This window comes from Pelodiscus sinensis, chromosome 2 (genome assembly GCF_049634645.1).
Source record: "Pelodiscus sinensis isolate JC-2024 chromosome 2, ASM4963464v1, whole genome shotgun sequence".
NCBI classification, from domain to species: Eukaryota; Metazoa; Chordata; order Testudines; family Trionychidae; genus Pelodiscus; species Pelodiscus sinensis.
The window spans coordinates 105,627,588-105,645,903 of NC_134712.1; the positions used below are offsets into that span (position 1 = coordinate 105,627,588).

An 18,316-nucleotide genomic window follows, 5' to 3' on the forward strand; every position below is an offset into this window, starting at 1 on the left:
TCTGCACATGAGATGCATAGGAGAGGGGTGGCAGACGGAGTCTGTGGGCTGCAGGTGGAGCCCCAGTGGGCTGCAAGTTGCCCAACACTGCCCTAGACCATCCCTGACGGATTTGTCCAACCTTTTCTTAAAAAAGCCTCCAGCACTGACTTCTAGTCTTTCTTGGAAGTCTACTTCAGATGTTACCTATCCTTAAAATTAGAAAGCTTTTCCTAATAACTAACCTAAATTTCTCTTGCTGTAGATTAAGTCCATTACTATTTTTCCTGCCTTTAGTAGACACAGAGAACAATTCATCAGTCCTCTTTATAATAACTCTGCATATTTGAAGAATATCAGGCTCCCCAGTCACTTTAAGATTAAACATGCCTAACTTTTTATCTTTCTGCCTGGATCATGTTTTCTAAACTTATTTTTGTTTCTCTCCTCTGAAGACTACTATTCCGAGGGATGGAGCCCAGAATTGGACATTGTAGTCTAGCTGAGGCCTCATCACTACCACTTTTCTGTCTCTTACATATGATGTTCCTGTTTGCTTACTTCTGGGGGCATTCTTCACCAAAACATTTTTTAAAAATGCACATTATCTTAAAATTCTGCAAACTTTGTCAAGATAACACTACATAATCATGCCAGTTTCAGTTACTGTAGTAATTTATTTCAAAGTACCTGTCAGCAAGTATGTCTGTAACAGATGCACAAAAAATTGTCCAAGGAGTAGAGAGTTAAGAATCATAGAATAATAGGACTGGAAGGGACCTCGAGAGGTCATCGAGTCCAGCCCCCCGCCCTCAAGGCAGGATCAAGCTCCGTCTACACCATCCCTGACAGATGTCTATCTAACCTGTTCTTAAATATCTCCAGAGAGGGAGATTCCACCACCTCCCTTGGCAATTTATTCCAATATTTGACCACCCTGACAGTTAGGAATTTTTTCCTAATGTCCAATCTAAACCTCCCCTGCTGCACTTTAAGCCCATTACTCCTTGTCCTGTCCTCAGAAACCAAGAGGAACAAATTTTCTCCTTCCTCCTTGTGACACCCTTTTAGATATTTGAAAACCGCTATCATGTCCCCCCTTAATCTTCTTTTTTCCAAACTAAACAAGCCCAGTTCATGAAGCCTGGCTTCACAGGTCATGTTCTCTAAACCTTTAATCATTCTTGTCGCTCTTCTCTGTACCCTTTCCAATTTCTCCACATCTTTCTTGAAACCTGATGTGATCCCAGTTCCTGTTTCTCTTGGATGTTAAAATGTGTTTACTTTTGTAAATGTGTAACCACTGAAATTTACAGACTTCACATGTTTACATGGGGGGGCAGGCATGCAGGAACCAGGCCCAGGCACACTGGCTCCCGTTTCTCTCTTCCCCCCCTCCCCCCCACCCCCATCTGCCTCTGATACAAAGGCAGCAGGTGGGAGGCTGCATGTAACAGGATTAACTGAGGAGTCCAGGGTCCTCAGTTAATTGTGTAAACAGGTACACACTTACATCCCTAGTCTCTCTGCTTGTTTTCTCCCCAAGCCAAGGAGACAGTTACCCCATGATCTACCCCCGCCCCCAAAGGACTCAGCTGCAGGGGACCCATAAACCAATATACCCAAACCATCTTCTCCTTCAGAAGCCCAGCCACAGGGCCTCCCTCTTTCCCAGATACCTGCACCCTCTTCCCTCCCTCCCTTAGCCATGCCATGGGACTGTCAAAAGACTTACTAAAACTAAAGTTTTTGTTACTAGTTTCTCTCCCATCCACTACGCCAATAACCTCTTAAATAGATCATTAGGTTGGTTTGGCATAATTTTTGTTCTTGATAGATTTTGGATGTTTACACATAGATTGTTTAATAATTTGTTCCAGTATCTTTCAAGGTACCAGTTAGATTGAATCCTCAGTACATAAGAACATAAGAATGGCCATACTGGGTTAGACCAAAGGTCCATCCAGCCCAGTCTGCTGACAGTGGCCAATGCCAGGTGTCTCAGAGGGAGTGAATCGAACTGATAATGATCAAGCGATCTCTCCTCTGCCATCCATCTCCACCCTCTGACAAACAGAGGCTAGGGCACCATTCCTTACCCATACTAGCTAATAGCCATTTATGGACTTAACCTCCATGAATTTATCTAGTTAGTCCTAGCCTTCACAATCTCCTCAGGCAAGGAGTTCCACAGATTGACTTTGCGCCATGTGAAGAAAAACTTCCTTTTATTTGTTTTAAACCTGCTGCCCATTAGTTTCATTTGGTGACCCCTAGTTCTTATATTATGGGAACAAGTAAATAACTTTTCCTTATTCACTTTCTTCACACCACTCATGATTTTATATACCTCTATCATACCCCCCCCCCCCTAGTCTCCTCTTTTCCAAGCTGAAAAGTCCCAGTCTCTTTAATCTCTCCTCATATGGGACCCGTTCCAAACCCCTAATCATTTTAGTTGCCCTTCTTTGAACCTATTCTAACACCAGTATACCTTTTTTAAGATGAGGAGACGACATCTGTATGCAGTATTCAAGATGTGGGGATACCATGGATTTATATAAGGGCAATAGGATATGCTCCATCATAGTCTCTATCCCTTTTTTAATGATTCCTAACATCCTGTTTGCTTTTTTGACTGCCGCTGCACACTGCGTGGACGTCTTCAGCAAACTATCCACGATGATGCCAAGGTCTCTTTGCTGATTAGCTGTAGCTAAATTAGCCCCCATCATATTATATGTATAGTTGGGGTGGTTTTTTCCAATGTGCATTACTTTACATTTATCCACATAAAATTTCATTTGCTGTTTTGTTGCCCAGTCACTTAGTTTGGTGAGATCTTTTTGAAGTTCTTCAGTCTGCTTTGGTCTTAACTACCTTGCGCAGTTTAGTATCGTCTGCAAACTTTGCCACCTCACTGTTTATCCCTTTCTCCAGATCATTTATGAATAAGTTGAATAGGATTGGTCCCAGGACTGACCCTTGGGGTACACCACTAGTTACCCCTCTCCATTCTGAAAATTTACGATTTATTCCTACCCTTTGTTTCCTGTCTTTTAATCACTTCTCAGTCCATGACAGGATCTTCCCTCTTATCCCATGACAACTTAATTTATGTAAAAGCCTTTGGTGAGGGACCTTGTCAAAGGCTTTCTGGAAATCCAAGTACACTATATTTACTGGATCCCCCTTGTCCACATGTTTGTTTGACCCCCCTCAGAGAACTCTTAATAGATTAGTAAGACATGATTTCCCTTTACAGAAACCATGTTGACTTTTGCCCAACAAATTATGTTCTTCTATGTGTCAGACAATTTTATTCTTTATTATTGTTTCAACTAATTTGCCCGGTACTGACATTAGACTTACCAGTCTGTAATTGCTGGGATCACCTCTAGAGCCCTTTTTAAATATTGGCGTTACATTAGCTATCTTCCAGTCAGTGGGTACGGAAGCTGATTTAAAGGATAGGTTACAAACTATAGTTAATAGTTCCGCAATTTCACATTTGAGTTCCTTCAGAACTCTTGGGTGAATGCCATCTGGTCCCGGTGACTTGTTACTGTTAAGTTTATTAATTAATTCCAAACCTCCTCTAACGACACTTCAGTCTGTGACAAGTCCTCAGATTTGTCACCTACAAAGGATGAGTCAGGTTTGGGAAACTCCCTAACATCCTCAGCCGTGAAGACTGAAGCAAAGAATTCATTTAGTTTCTCCACAATGACTTTATCATCTTTAAGTGCTCCTTTTGCATCTTGATTGTCCAGGGGCCCCACTGGTTGTTTAGCAGGCTTCCTGCTTCTGATGTGCTTAAAAAACATGTTGTTCTTATCTTTTGAGTTTTTGGCTAGCTGTTCTTCAAATTCCTTTTTGGTATTTCTTATTACATTTTTACACTTAATTTGGCAGTGTTTATGCTCCTGTCTATTTACCTCACTGGGATTTGACTTCCACTTTTTAAAAGATGTCTTTTTATCTCTCACTGCTTCTTTTACATGGTTGTTAAGCCATGGTGGTTCTTTTTTAGTTCTTCTACTATGTTTTTTAATTTTGGGGTATACATTTAAGTTGGGCCTATATTATGGTGTATTTGAATTCTGAGGGTCTTTTGTTCAAAGATGTGTCTTGTTTTAAATATATGTAAGTATGATGATTGTCTTTCTCCAGTTCTCTAGGATTATACCCATCTTCCATGAGCTCTTGATAATTGCAAATGGTTCTGAGATTGCTTCAGCGAGTTACTTAAGTACCCTAGGATGAATTTCATCTAGTCCTGCTGACTTGAATACATATAATTTATCAAAATATTGGTTTTTAACTTGCTCTTTGCCTATTTTGGCCTGTGTTCCTTTGTGATGCTTCCTGGGAGGTACTCTGAGCTATGAGGCACCTTAGCATGAGGACGCTTTGTCTACCTGCTGGTGGTCAACTGACATGCAATACAGGTACTTCCATATTGACCTACAGAGGTACTGCTGCCCTTTTACAGGTTAGCGATAGGCAGCCTCAAAAAGGGTGTCCTTTGAGTGTCCAGCCCCTGAGTCACTGGACACTTATAATACTTACTGCTTTGCTGCTCTCTATGGAACAATACAACCCAACTTACCAGTTACATCTTGGATCATTCTCTTTAAGACAGATAGCATGTGAATAATTTTGTAGTGAAACCAAGTAAAGTTTACTTAACAAAATACAGACACTCAAGTGATAGCAAGTAGAAATATTGGCAACCAATGGTCCTTATTCTTAAATAGGGGAAGGGGGGGGGAATGCATCCTATCAGCTCTCTTTCTTTCCTCACTAAGTGGAGGACCTAAACTCTTTCATCTTTTTTTGTTCCTGATGTATTAAAAGAAGCTTTTATTACTTTTTATGTGCATTTAAATTTAACTTTTTTTTTCTGTGCCATGGGCTTCCTGATTTTGTGCCTATAATCTTGTTCTATTCTTTTGCACTCCTCCTTGGCGATTTGTTCCTATTTTTCATTTTTAGTAGGATTCTTTGTTTTTACCAAGTTAGAGTGCCTCGTGGAGCATTGTTTGCCTATTACTCTTCTTCCCCTAGCAATGAAATAGTTGACAGTTGTGCATTTAATATTGTCTTTGAGAAACGGTCAGCTATCCTTATTCCTTGGCTCTTCCCATGCACCTTACCTACTAATTCTCAGAGTTGATTCGAGTCCTTATTCTGCTGCTTTCACTTTTTCCTTTCCTTGAAATCAGGAAATCTGATTCCATTATCACTTTCATCCAAATTACCTTCCACCATCAGATTCTCAACCAATTCTTCTCTGGTCAGATTAAAATAAAACATTGCTGTTCCCTTTTGCCTTCTAAAACCAATAGTTGTCCCTAGAACTTATTGGTCATTTTATGTGTGGGGGTGCAGGGTAGAGTTTCCGTATTACTTTTCCAAAAGATGTCTAAGTGGTAAATATTCCCTGTTGTTAAAATGTATGAATGGCCATATTGGGTCATACCAAAGGTTCGTCTAGCCTAGTTTCCTGTCTTCTAACAGTGGTAAATGCTAGGTGTCCCTCAAGGAAATGAACGGACCAGGGAATCATCAAGCAATTCTTTCCTCCTCCCTCCCCCCGCCCCCGCGCCCCAGTCACCAATTCCCAGCCTCTGACAAACAGAGGCTAAGGATATCTTTCCTACCCATCCTTGTTAATAGTCTTCTGTGAATTTATCTAACACTTTTTTGAACCCTGTTAAAGTCCTGGCCTTCACAATATCCTCTAGCAATGAGTTCCAGAGGTTGACTGTGTGTTGCGTCAAGTAATACTTCCTTTTGTTTGTTTTAAACTTGCTACCTCTTAATTTCATTTGACCCCTAGTTCATATGTTACAGGAACAAGTAAATAACTTTTCCTCACTCACTTTCTCCATACTTGTCATGATTGTATAGACTCTATCATGTCCTCCCTTAGTCTCCTCTTTTCTAAGCTGAAAAATCCAAGTCTTTTTTAAATTTTTCTTCATATGGGACTCGTTCCAAACCCCTAATCATTTTTATTGCCCCTTTCTTAACCTTTTTCCATTGCTAAGATACCTTTTTTTGTGATCTGATCTTGGAGGGTTTTTTGGATTTTTTTGTTCCAGAAATTCCTTGGCTACTACCTCCTTCCTTTTGTGATTCTGCAGTAGACTCCTACAGTGGTGTCACCCATTTATCTTTAGAGCCCTGCAAATCCATAGGTGTCTGTATCCACAGATGTGGATGCAAGCAGCTCACTTTTAAGGATGCAGGCACAAATTTTATATCGACATTGTTGAAAATTTGCAGATATCTGCAGATCATTTTTGCAGATGCAGGTACCAGTTTTGTATCTGCACAAGGTTCTATTTATCTTTACCCAGACACTTTTAACTGGTATGTCTCAACTTCTGAACATCAGAACAAGTATATCTGTAATGTAAAGAGAGAGGTCCTTTTGCTTGCCCATTCTTCCTGAACAATAATACCACTCTGTACTAATATTATATTATGAGAGTCATCCTACCAAGTCTCTGTGATGGCATTTAAGTCATGCTAGGTAAGTGAAAGTGTAGGCTGAGATGGTATCTTGTGAGTAATGGTATGTATATTTTGAGGTGGGAGGTCTGATTCCCAGCTTGTATAGATCTACTCAAAGTAATATACTAAAAATATCAGCATAACCTTAATTGCTGATTGGGATAGCTAGCCAAGTACATATTCAAGAGGTCTGGGGGGGTTGTACTCCGGTGGCTTCTGCAAGTCACTCCCTAGGCTACCCTTGCTGTACTGATCCCTTTAGCATATTAGCTCAAGCAGAATCATACCACCTGATCTGTAAAATGGTTCTTAAGTTGTATATGTGATGGTCTTTGTGGAGAATTGTCAAAGTGTTTTAGTGCAAATATACCAGGATCTGCAAACTCCTGAATATTTTGGTGCCAAGGGCCTGTGTGTGTGTATGTATATTAGGGATGTTAGATGTTGTGTAATTAAATAGTCATGTGACCGCATGAAATCTTAGTGGTTACACAACTAGTCGATAGTTCCCAGGGCTGGGGCCGGCAGCCAGTGCACTGAAGTCCCGCTCCTGGGGAGCCCCTTACTACCCCACTCTGTCAGAGGCAGCAGTGCAGGGAAAGAGGAGGCAGCACCATGGAGCTGGTGCTGGGGGGAACTGGCTTTTAAGCCGGCTCCTGCCTGGCACTGCCTCCTCCTCCTCCTCCTCCTCCTCCCCCTCCCCATCCGCCTTCCCAGCCCACTACCTCTACAGGAGGCAGAAAGTGGGGGGCAGGTGGTTCCAGGGGAGCTGATAGGCAAGGGGAGCTGGCTTGAAAGCTGCCTCCCCACATTTATTGGCTAAGGATGTTAAAATGCAGTTAAGTGACTAGTAGACTAGTTGATGGAATTTCCATTGACTAGTTGATTAGTCAGTAGACACTTCTGCATTCCTCCTTTGAAATGTACAAGAGCCCCTACAATTCAGAGGAGGAATGAGCAACTCTGCATACAGCCTGGGGCAAGTGAGAAGTCCCTCTGACTCTGGGCTGCACACGGGTGCCTGCTTTGAAGTGCACAAGAGTCGCCAGCGGGGGCTCTTGTGCATTTCAAACCGAGGAGCCCGGGGCTAGCTAAGGACTCCCCAGCTGACCCTGGGCTCTGTGCAGCACTTCTGTGGAACCTGCTCTGGGCGGCATTTTAAAGGGGCAGCCACTGTGGAGCCTGGGGTCAGCTGGGGACTCCCCGACTGACCCCGGATTCTGGGGAGATGCTGTGCAAAGCCCAGGATCAGCTGGGGAGTCCCCAGCTGACCCTGGGATCCACTGCTGCCCCTTTGAAATGCCGCCTTGGGGTTTTAAAGTGGCAGTGCCACACAGCTGTGCATCACTGCCAATTTGAAGTACCCCTTTCCCTCCCCCAGAATCGACTAGTCAAAAGACTATCTGATAAGCATACGCTTATCAGATAGTCAACTAATCTTAACATCCCTGGTATTGGCTTCAGCCTGCCCCCCTCACCTTCCATGCTGCTGCCTCTCTATCAGAGTGGGTGGGTAGGTAGAGCCGGTGCTCATGGGGAGCCTGCTTAAAGTTAGCTCCTCACAGGCACTGACTCCCTCTTCCTGTCTCGCCCCCTTTGTTGCCTCTGTATCAAAGGGGGAGGAGTGCATGTAGTTGATGGGATTAACTGATAAGCCTAGGTTTTTCAGTTAGCATCTAGTTGAGTAAACAATTAACATCCTTAGTGCATGCTATGGCATTGCTCAAAGAAGGTACGGGGATGTGAGTGTTAAACCGGTTAAGGTTAACTGTGGGGGAAGGGGTTGGAGCAACTCTGGCAGCGGACTTCTTCAGACCTGTCGGGGCCTCACGGTAGACTGGGGCTGTTCCAGCCAGACTGAAGCAGCCTTTGCTTGCAGCGTCCCATAGTTAGGGGCTCCTCCAGCCCTCCCTCCCCATTAGTTGGTTAAAAAGTATTTAATTGGTTAACCATTTAAACAATATTTAACATTTCTAAATGTGATATTAAAAAAACCAGCAAACCAAAACCTGCTGGTTCTTTGCTTTCTGTGGTGCTTACTCAATTTATGCAATAAATCAGACTAGCCAATTTCTGCCTGTTAGGTACTGTCAAAAGCTGCAGATGTTGGGATTGGAACCACTACAGTGGTAGTTCATAGACCTGACAGCTGGAAGGGACTCCTTTTACATCAGTATAGCTGTTGTTCAGAGGTGTGAAAACCTGAGCTATGCTATTGCTTATGTTAAGTGTATAGTGTAGACCTAACCTGAATACATTTCCCAGACCTGAAGAACTCTATATAAGCTTGAAAGCTTGTCTCTCAGTAACTGGAGGTGGTCCAGTAAAAGATAATGTCTCACCCACATTGTCTCAAATACATGAATACTTGAGCATTTTCTTAAATTTTACAACATGATCACCATACAATGGTGGATCATATTGCCCTTTTGGATAGAAGCATCTAACAAACTCATGTAGTGATACAAAATTAGCTGAATACATATTGCTGGCTGTAATCTATTAAATTGCTTGCAATCAAAAGTAATCAATGTGTTCTGTTTTAGGTTACTTCATTAAAGAAGAATGTGGGTCAGTTCAGCGGGTTTCCATTTGAAAAAGGAAGTGACCAATACAAAAAAAAGGAAGAAATGTTAAAAAAGTAATTATTTATATAACGGCTTACTATAGTTTGAATCATGCTGGTTACGTTTATTTTCTAGGGTTTACTCATCCTAAAATGTTGATTACCTTGAGACTATTTTCTAGAACTGTTGTTTTTGTCTTTGAGCTCAATTTAAACAATTTGATTTCCTAATACTATGGGGCAGTGCCTTCAGCTTACTATGGCAAATGATCTAAAGATGAAAATCTCAATCTTTAACAGGTTGAGTTGAATATTTGCATTACCCTAGACATGCAAAATATTATAGGGTATACTTTTGCATATTCGCACTTGTGACTAATATAAAAAGAAGCTTTGCTAATCCTCTTCAACAAAATTTCCATGTTGATTCTTAAAATCCTGTTCTCTGAAAAGCAGTTGCACATGTTATTTTAGGACTTAAGCAAATGTATCATTTGCTTAATTTATTGACAAGCTTTACTCCTTCATGACTCAAGAGTCTTTAGAACAGTGTGGGGAAATTTTACTGTAACATTAATTACATTCTGACTGTCAGATCAACTCTGCTTTCCGTATCCCTTTGCAACCTCGCTATTTTCAACAAGGTTGGATTAGCATAATTAAGTACAATATTTGGTCTGCAGAATTTCTTACTGGTGAAAAGGGGTACAGCAGAAAAGAATGAAGCTGAGTTTGACAATATAGGCACCTGAAATTTTTTTATAAGCTGAACATACTTGGTATGGAAGGTACTGACACACATGACCATAGAATCAGTCAGTGACCTCTTCAACACCCTTCGTAACACAACAATACTTACTGTCTTGTACCCTACCAAACAGTTACTTTATCCAGATTAGGGATGTAAAAAGTCAGTTAAAAAGGTAACTGTGCAACTGTTGAAAATCTTAGTTACATGTGCTGCAGGCTCGGTAGTATAAAGCCTGATACAGCAGAGCCCTGAGCAAAGTCTAGCTGGGAGTGGGGCCACCAGCCTAGCTCCTGGAGAGATGGCTTCCCTGCAGCAGAGAACGTTGCAGTTGACAACGTTGGTATCTCTATCTACATTACCTTGCAAGAAGCCAGCCGATCCTTCTCCCTGTGGTTCCATGCCTGCTAACTCAACACTAGGGCAAAACCCACCACCTGAACATCAAAACTCTGAAACTCACAGCATGGCTTCTCCATGGTCTCCGAAATGAAGAATTTACCTGCTCAGAGACAGTTAAGTGTATCCTTTTGAACGGTGGATGTTCCTCCACGAGATACGCCTACCAAAACAAATGGAAACACTTTCAACAGTGGTGTACCACTCATCATTTACATCCAAACACTGCCTCCATACTTACTGTACTTGAGTACTAGATGCAAGACGAGCCATCGTGCTCTACTTAGAATGAAAGAGACCAGGAAATCAGACAGACTCTTCATCTCTTGGTCCGGTACCCATAAGGAAACAGCTGTCTCAGCACAATGGATTTCCTAATGGATCGCAAACTGCATATACATAGCTTACCAGCTTTGTGGGAAACAGCCACCACATATTATCAGGGTGCACTCCACATATGTGATGGCCACGTCAGCAGCTTTCCTATATAATATACTGCTAGCAGACATTTGTAGAGCAGTGACATGGTCTTCCCACCACACTTTTGCACAACATTATGTCCTACAGAAAGGACCCATACCTACCACCACTTTAGCAGATGCAGTCCTATTATCTTCACATAAATGACTCCAATGCCCACCACCGTTTGGCGGGTACTGCTACTAAGTCACCTGAGCAGAGCACGATAGGGACACCATTCGAAGGAGAAGTTGTTACACACCCTGTGCAGTAACAGTGGTTCTTTGAGATGTGTCCCCCTTTGGGTGCTCCACTACCCTCCCTTCCGCTTGGAGTCCTTTAACCGAATTCTGGAAGAAAAGAAACAGAGGGAGGCTCATGCTGCTCACACCTAACAGTGTGAGATGGTGAGTGTGCATGCGCAATGCAGGAGGCACTGCTAAGCAAAAATCTCTAATTAGTGACATGAGGACGCACCGAAACCTGAGTGGAGCACCCACGGGGGGACACCTATCAAAGAACCATCATTACTGCACAGGGTAAGTAACTTCTTCATTCTGATCCTGCAAACCCTAAACTGTAACAAGCCACCATCTCAATTTTTTTCCCTTCATCCAAAACTACTGATAAAGTAGAGAACATGTCCCAGTGTCTATGGTAAATATGGAGCATGGATAATTTCTAGATGACTGGTTGGATAGGCAGAAGTATTTAGAAAAAATATTCTAAGCTAATATGATTTTGTTGGGGCTTGCCTGAAAGTTTAAGTCAAGTTCACCAGTCTTGTCCTGGAGTGGCCAATTTTTCCCCCCAGGTTTATATTGTGGGTAGGAAGACTTTTCTGAAGGAACTGCTGCTTATATTGTTGGTGTATTTAAATCTCATGGTATAAAAGTTTGAGTTGAGTTTAAGGAAATTAATTAAAATAAGTCTCCCTTTTCAAGGGTTTTTATGCCAATCTATTGTATGTAACTGTTTTTTGTAAACATCTATGGATAGGTATTAGGGATGTTAAAATGCGTTTATTTCTGTAAATGTGTAACCAATGAAATTTACAGCGATGACACATTTACATATGGTGGGACTAGGCAGGAGCAGGTGCAGATGAAAAGCAGGCTTTTAAGCCAGCTCCCTGGGAGCACTGCTGCTTCCCATGCTGCAACTTCTGTGAGAGGCAGCAGTGTGGGGAGAGGCAGGGGAGCCAGTTTAAAAGCTGGTTCCCCATGGGGAACCAGCTCCTGCCTCCCCTCCCCCCACTTCTGATGGTGGGGTAGGGGGGAGGAGGCTGCATGTAACTGTTAGGATTACTCATTGGTTAATTGTGTAAACAGGTACACCATTACATTCCTAATAGGCCTAGATGCAAATAGTTCATAAGTTGCCTGCACCTGCATGGGTTTGTAGGCTCAATGCCTAAATTAAAAGGGTTTCAAACTCACAATATTGAAATGTTGACTTTTTTTAATAACCTGTTGAGATAATTGAATTTTGTTTCTATTCAGATTCAGGAATGCTATGTTGAAAAGTATCTGTGAGGTCCTTGATTTGGAAAGATCAGGAGTTAATAATGAACTGGTTACCAGAATCTTAAACTTCTTAATGCATCCAAAACCTTCAGGCAAGGTGAGGCACAATTTTTATGGTTATTTGTTGTTAAAATTCCAACCTGTGGCAGGATGTGCACAGGAAAAAAAATAGTAATGGGGATGTACAATGTTGCATTATGCTGTATGCTTTCAAATATGCATCTGCTACCATCACTAAAGAAGTAGGTGGCTCCTCAAAAGTAATGACTGTCTTTCTAAATCTGCTCCCAAAGTGACTCAGTATAGCTGACCATAGCAACTCACATGTACAGGGATGCAGGCTTTGGCAGATGCCACAAGCTTGCTTTTCTGTTCCCATCATGCTTTGCTAAGCTGCAAAGCCATATATATTCTGTTCATGGAGTCATAGACATCCCTACCCGAGCAGTGTGTAGCCTTTTTACTCTGAGGAACAAAAGGGAGCTGTGAAATATAAACCAAAAAAAGAAGTGAGGAATAGAGGAGAATGAGTATGGACAGAAAAAGGGTGTCAATTGTATCAACTTTGTTCATCACAGAACAAAGGGAGTTAGCAGAAGCTTGAGAGCCATTGCTTTATTGGATCTTGAGGGTGTAACAATGCACTCAAACCAGCTGAACAAATAATTACCTTATTTAGGCTCCTGCTATTCTACCTATTTTTTTTTTTTTTAACCTAAGAGCAATGCAGTAATGGTCAACGGCTGTCATTGCTTATCAGAATTCCTTTTAACATAATTGCTACAATTGTGAAGTCACACATAAAAGTGAATAAAGAATGTAGCTGTGTATATATACTAAAAATATGCACTGCTTTTTTGTTTGGGAAGCAAACCAGATAGTTCTGTTAACTGACTGAAGTGCTGTTCTCCCCTTGAAGATTATCCTCCTAGTGGAGTTACTGTTTTTGTTTCAGTGTTTTCCCACTCTTCGTTGTAAACTAGGTTTTATTTGCTCATCTTCTAATACCTTCTAGACTTACAAGTCAGTCAGGTTTTTTTCCTTCTCTTACATCATCACCAGTAATAATAATAAAAATCTGTTTTGAGTTACTCTTGTGCAATTACACTGAAGGCTTTTAAAAGAAATATAGAATCTACCAGTGCCATTTGCAAAGTTGTTTTTCACTTAGAGCCATGCTAAGAGATTACAAGTAGTGCTGTCAAGCTATTAAAAATTAATCACTATTAATCACATTGCTAAATAATAGAATAGCATTTATATAAATATTTTGGATGTCTTCCATATTTTCAAAAATATAAATTTCAATTACAACACAATTCAAAGTGCTGTAATAGGGAACTCTAGCGATGAGTTCCTGAATAAAGGTTGTAGTTACGTTCCTGAAAAATGCTACTTTAAGCAATTATTTTAAGCAAATTCAATTTCCCTGTAAGAATTAATGTAAATGTGGGATAAGGTTCAGGGAATATTTTTTTTAGGTGACAAAAGACAGTGTAAATATATACCGTATGTTTGTAGCAATTTTAAACGGTTTAATACTGTACATAACAATGGTGATTGTGAAGATTGATTGAGCGCATGGGGGTTAAAGGGTGGAATATTTCCCAGGGAATGTCTTGCTACTAAAAGATGAACTAGCATAGGGGTGGCCAACCTGCAGCTCGTGAGTCACATGAAGCTCTTCATGCCTGAAAGCGAAGCTGCCCCATGTGCCCTTACACAGCCCCTGGCTCCCTGTGCTCACCAGGTGCAGGGGAGCCATGCAGCGTGGCAAGATATTTATGGGAGCCTGATGTGTGGCCAAAAAGCCTAACCCATGGTTTTTAAAGGGGCAGTGTCCTTTTTTTTTTTTTTTTTTTTTCTCCTCGTCTCCTCTCCTCAACAACTCTGGCTGGTGGGGAGCTCTTCCTTTTTTGCTCAACAATTCTGGTGCAGCTCTTTGCATTTTTTCCGCCGTTGTTTAGGCTCTCTTTTTTTAATGGGTTAGCCACGCCTGAACTAGCACTTGGCTGAGCCCTCAAGGGTTAACACATTGCTGCTGTTGTAGCTTACCACTCTACAAGGCAGCATGGACTGAAGCAGGAGCGCGGAAATATAATAGATGCACAGCAGTGTCTGCGAACACCTTCACTGCAGAAATTGAACATGATGATGAACATACACTACCCTGCTGGAGTGTGCCACTTTCTCCTCCAGACGGTGCATAAATGGCTGCACAATGCCAAGGGATGTGTGCGAGACCTAGACAAACGGACACACACTCACTATGTGCATTTGAGAGAGACAGAGGCATGCATTGCCCCTTTTAAGTATGCTAGCGCCACTTCCAGTGCGCCCTTGTAAGTAGAACAGGAAGTTCATACAGAAAACTCTGTAGCTGTGATATTCTACTTTGTAGAGATGGGGTAGAGAGAATGGGTTCAATGGAAGTGAGACATCATGAAATCCGCACCCCTCTCCTTCTGTCCTTTCCTTCTCCCCTCCCCACAGCAAGCAAGAATTCCATGGCAGAGAGCAGGGCAGTACAGCAGTAGGGGGCAGCTGCAGCATAACTTTCAGGGAACTTAAGGGAGCTGATGGGGAGCTGCCAGCCCACCCTGGTTCCAAACCCACACAAGGACAGACAGCTTTTCCAGAAAATCCTGTAGTAGTGGACAAAGCAGGCAACCAAATGACATTATAAGGAGCATTGCTCAACTTTAAAGAAGCATGTGCTGTAATACACCACAAAATGTTAACCGAAACATTACATGAAAAGTCACCATTTTTAATTAGAAATATTTGCACTGTGTAAATAGTATTTTTCAGTTAATTTAATGCAAGTACTGTCATGCGATATCTTTATCATGAGAGTTGAACTTACAAATATAGAATTACATTTAAAAAACCCACTTTTATTGTTGAATGCAATGTAAAATTTTATAGCCTGCAAGTCCACTCAGTTTTATTTCATGTTTAGCCAATTGGTTAGATAAGTTAGTTTACATTTACGGGAGATAATGTTACCTGCTTCTTGTTTACAGTGTCAACCTGAAAGTGAAAACAGGAATTAATGTGGCACTGTTGTAGCTAACATCTGAAAAATAATATTTGTGCTAGATGTTATATATGTCCTTTCATGCTTTAACCACCATTCCGTAAGACATGCGTCCATGATGGATTCTGCTTGATGAGAATCCAAAGTACAGTAGTGCAGACCAGCGCATGTTCATTTTCATCATCTGTCAGATGTCACCAGCAGACGGTTGATTTTTCCTTTTTGGTGGCTTGTGTTCTGTAGTTTCTACATGAAGCGTTTGTTCTTTTTAGACTTCTGTAAGCATGCGCCACACGTCATTTCTCTCATTTTGGACAGCATTTCAGATTCTTAAATCTTAGCTTGAGTGCTGTAGCTATTTTGAGAAATCTCACATTGGTACCTTCTTCGCATTTTGTCAAATCTGCTGTGAATGTGTTTATTTTAAGAATAACATGTTGGGTCATCACAGACATCAGACTGGAAGCGTTTCTTCTAGAATGGTGGTCAAAGCATGATGTTTAGTGTATCTGGCATGTAAATACTTAGTAATGTCTGCTGCAAAAAAGTGCCATACTAATATCTTCTCACTTTCAGGTAATGCTGCTGACTTATATCTCCCATAAATGCAAACAAACTTGTTTCTCTTAGAAATTGGCTGAACAAGAAGTAGGACTGAGTGGACTTGTAGGCTTTAAAATTTTACTGGGGGGGGGGGTGCAGTTACGTAAATCCCTCCTCTCGCCCCCATCTACATTCTGTAAGTTATGCTTTCATGACAGAGATTGCACTGTGGTACTCATGAGGTGAATTGAAAAATACTAATGTTATTTACAGTGCAAATATTAATACTATAAAGAGTACTATATGCTTTGTATTCTATATTGAACAGTGCAATTCAAATTGCAATTAATCATGATTAATTTTGAGATAATCATGTGAATTAACTACAGTTGACAACCCTAATTAAAAGTTAACAAAGGAGAGATGTTATATAAGCAGAATATATGGCACTCTTCTTCCTAATAATCATGGTGTTAGTTTTAAAAGACCTGTGTTAATCCAAAATGAAGCAGACATGACTAAACATGTACTGTGTACTTTGTCTCTCAATGCTGAACTTGAGAGGCCTTCATATTAATGGGAATCAAAACTTTCCTTCTGTTGACCTCTTTCTACAGACATAATGACCTGTTAATACAGTAGCACAAACCAAGTCATTTATCAGCCATTGTGATGACTGGTGTTAATCTTAAGAGTGAGAACAAAAATTCAACAATAACTGAAAGTTAGCTTTTGTAGAATTATAGGAGGCCCCTGATTTGTGACGCGATTTGTTCCTGGGGAAGCATTGCAAGTCAGGAGAGGGGGGCGTCTTAATTCGAACCCTCATTTACAATAGGTGCTGTGCGCCATCGTAAATGCAGGCCAAGGACATAAGTAGGGGGTTTTCGGCCCCTTTCTCACAACCATTTCTGTAAGTGCAGGGGGTTGGAATTCGGGCGTTTACAAGTCGGGGGCCTCCTATATGGCTGAAGAATTAAATTAACTTTGCTTCTGTTTGCTGGGGAGTGAAGCAATATGTACAGGTAAAATATGCATCTGAAGATTTGTCCAACTTGAGGAACTACTTGTATAGTCAACATTTATTACCATTTGCATGGGATTGTGCAGTCTAGATCAGTGGCTCTCAACCTTTCCAGACTGTGTCCCTTTCAAGAGCCTGATTTGTCTTTCTTACCCCAAGTTTCACTTCACTTAAAAACTACATGCATACAAAATCAGATGTAAAAATGCAGGTATCACAGCACAGTATTATGGGGATTTTTTAACCAATTAATTATAAAATAAATCACGACAACCCCCTTTCCATCCTCCCCCCCGGTTGAATATAGAGCAGTATATACAATTTGTTGTATTGTTTGTACTGACGTGTGCTTTTCATGCAGTGGTTTAAGGATATGGGACACTTGGGTGGGCCCCAACTTGGGTGAGTAGGCAATGACAGGGAGGTGGTTGGGAGAGGAGTGATTGAGATTGGCTCCCCCACCCTCTCCACTGGCCTTGCAGGAGTGGTGTGCACTCTGGTTGAGACCCCCTCCATCTGTGCTTCCAGGAAGCAGTGCTGGACCACAGGGCTTGCCTGCACTGAAGCAGGGGGGTTTGTCTGTGGGCAAGGTCCCATATCTCTGTCCTTAACCCCAGTTGGGGCCGGGAGAAGGGCCGCTGGGGGAGCTGTTGACCCCACTCTTCAGCTGAGTACTAGGCAGAATGAGGCAAGTGCTGAGGCCAGAGCTGGGCCTAGATGCTGTTAGCCCACCCATGGCTACGTCCTGTTATATAGCCTGTTGTAAAAATAGAAACAAATACAGGCAGTCCCCGAGTTACGCGGATCCGACTTATAATAACTTACAGCAACATCCATCAAAGTAGTTTCACCAAACCAAAGCTCTAGAACTACTTGCATTAGGCAGCAACAGCAATCTATTATTACAGAATATAATTGTTTATCTAAACCCATCAGGCAAAGTTCTGTCTAAAAAACACAATGCTCTGAAAGCTGTTAAATGCTGACCAAACTCTGAGAATTGCAGAGTTAGGAGACCATTTACTGAAAATGATCTGTTTTTTAAGAATGCTTGTGTGGGCACTTAAAGGAGGGGGAGGTGAGGTAATACTTTTTATTAGACCAACTTCTGTTAGTGTGAGAGAAGAGTTTGAGCTTACACAGAACTCTTCAAATCTGGGAAATGTACTTCGTGTCATAGCTAAATATTGTCATCAGAATGCATATAGGGTTCTGTTGTTTTTGTGACTCAAAGGGAGAAGCAGTTTTTAATCTCAAATAGAAATAGATTATAACTAGTACTTTGATTTGCATCTCAATCAGCTGGAAATTCACTGTAATAAATTAAGTGCAGATCTGCTGTACTTATAGTAACACCATTCTAGGCTATAGGATTGATACTATATGTCTTTCCCACCTCCAGAATGAGCCATTGTTCTAGATAATCTCTATCAAGAAAAATACACAACGTTTTTAATAGGGATGTCAGTGTGTTGTTGACTACATGTTTAACTGATAAGCATGGGCT

At 41.4% G+C, this 18,316-nt stretch overlaps 1 protein-coding gene across 5 annotated transcripts in view; it reads left to right on the top strand.

Moving 5' to 3' along the window:
• DEK (DEK proto-oncogene) overlaps window positions 1-18,316 on the top strand; it is a 44,089-nt gene that overhangs the window by 11,643 nt on the left and 14,130 nt on the right. For all 5 annotated transcript variants that reach the window (XM_075921191.1, XM_075921190.1, XM_075921188.1 and 2 more), the window contains 2 exons: window positions 9,051-9,145; window positions 12,179-12,299. In XM_075921191.1, coding sequence (XP_075777306.1) covers window positions 9,051-9,145; window positions 12,179-12,299 — 216 coding nt within the window. The remainder of the gene's footprint in view (window positions 1-9,050; window positions 9,146-12,178; window positions 12,300-18,316) is intronic.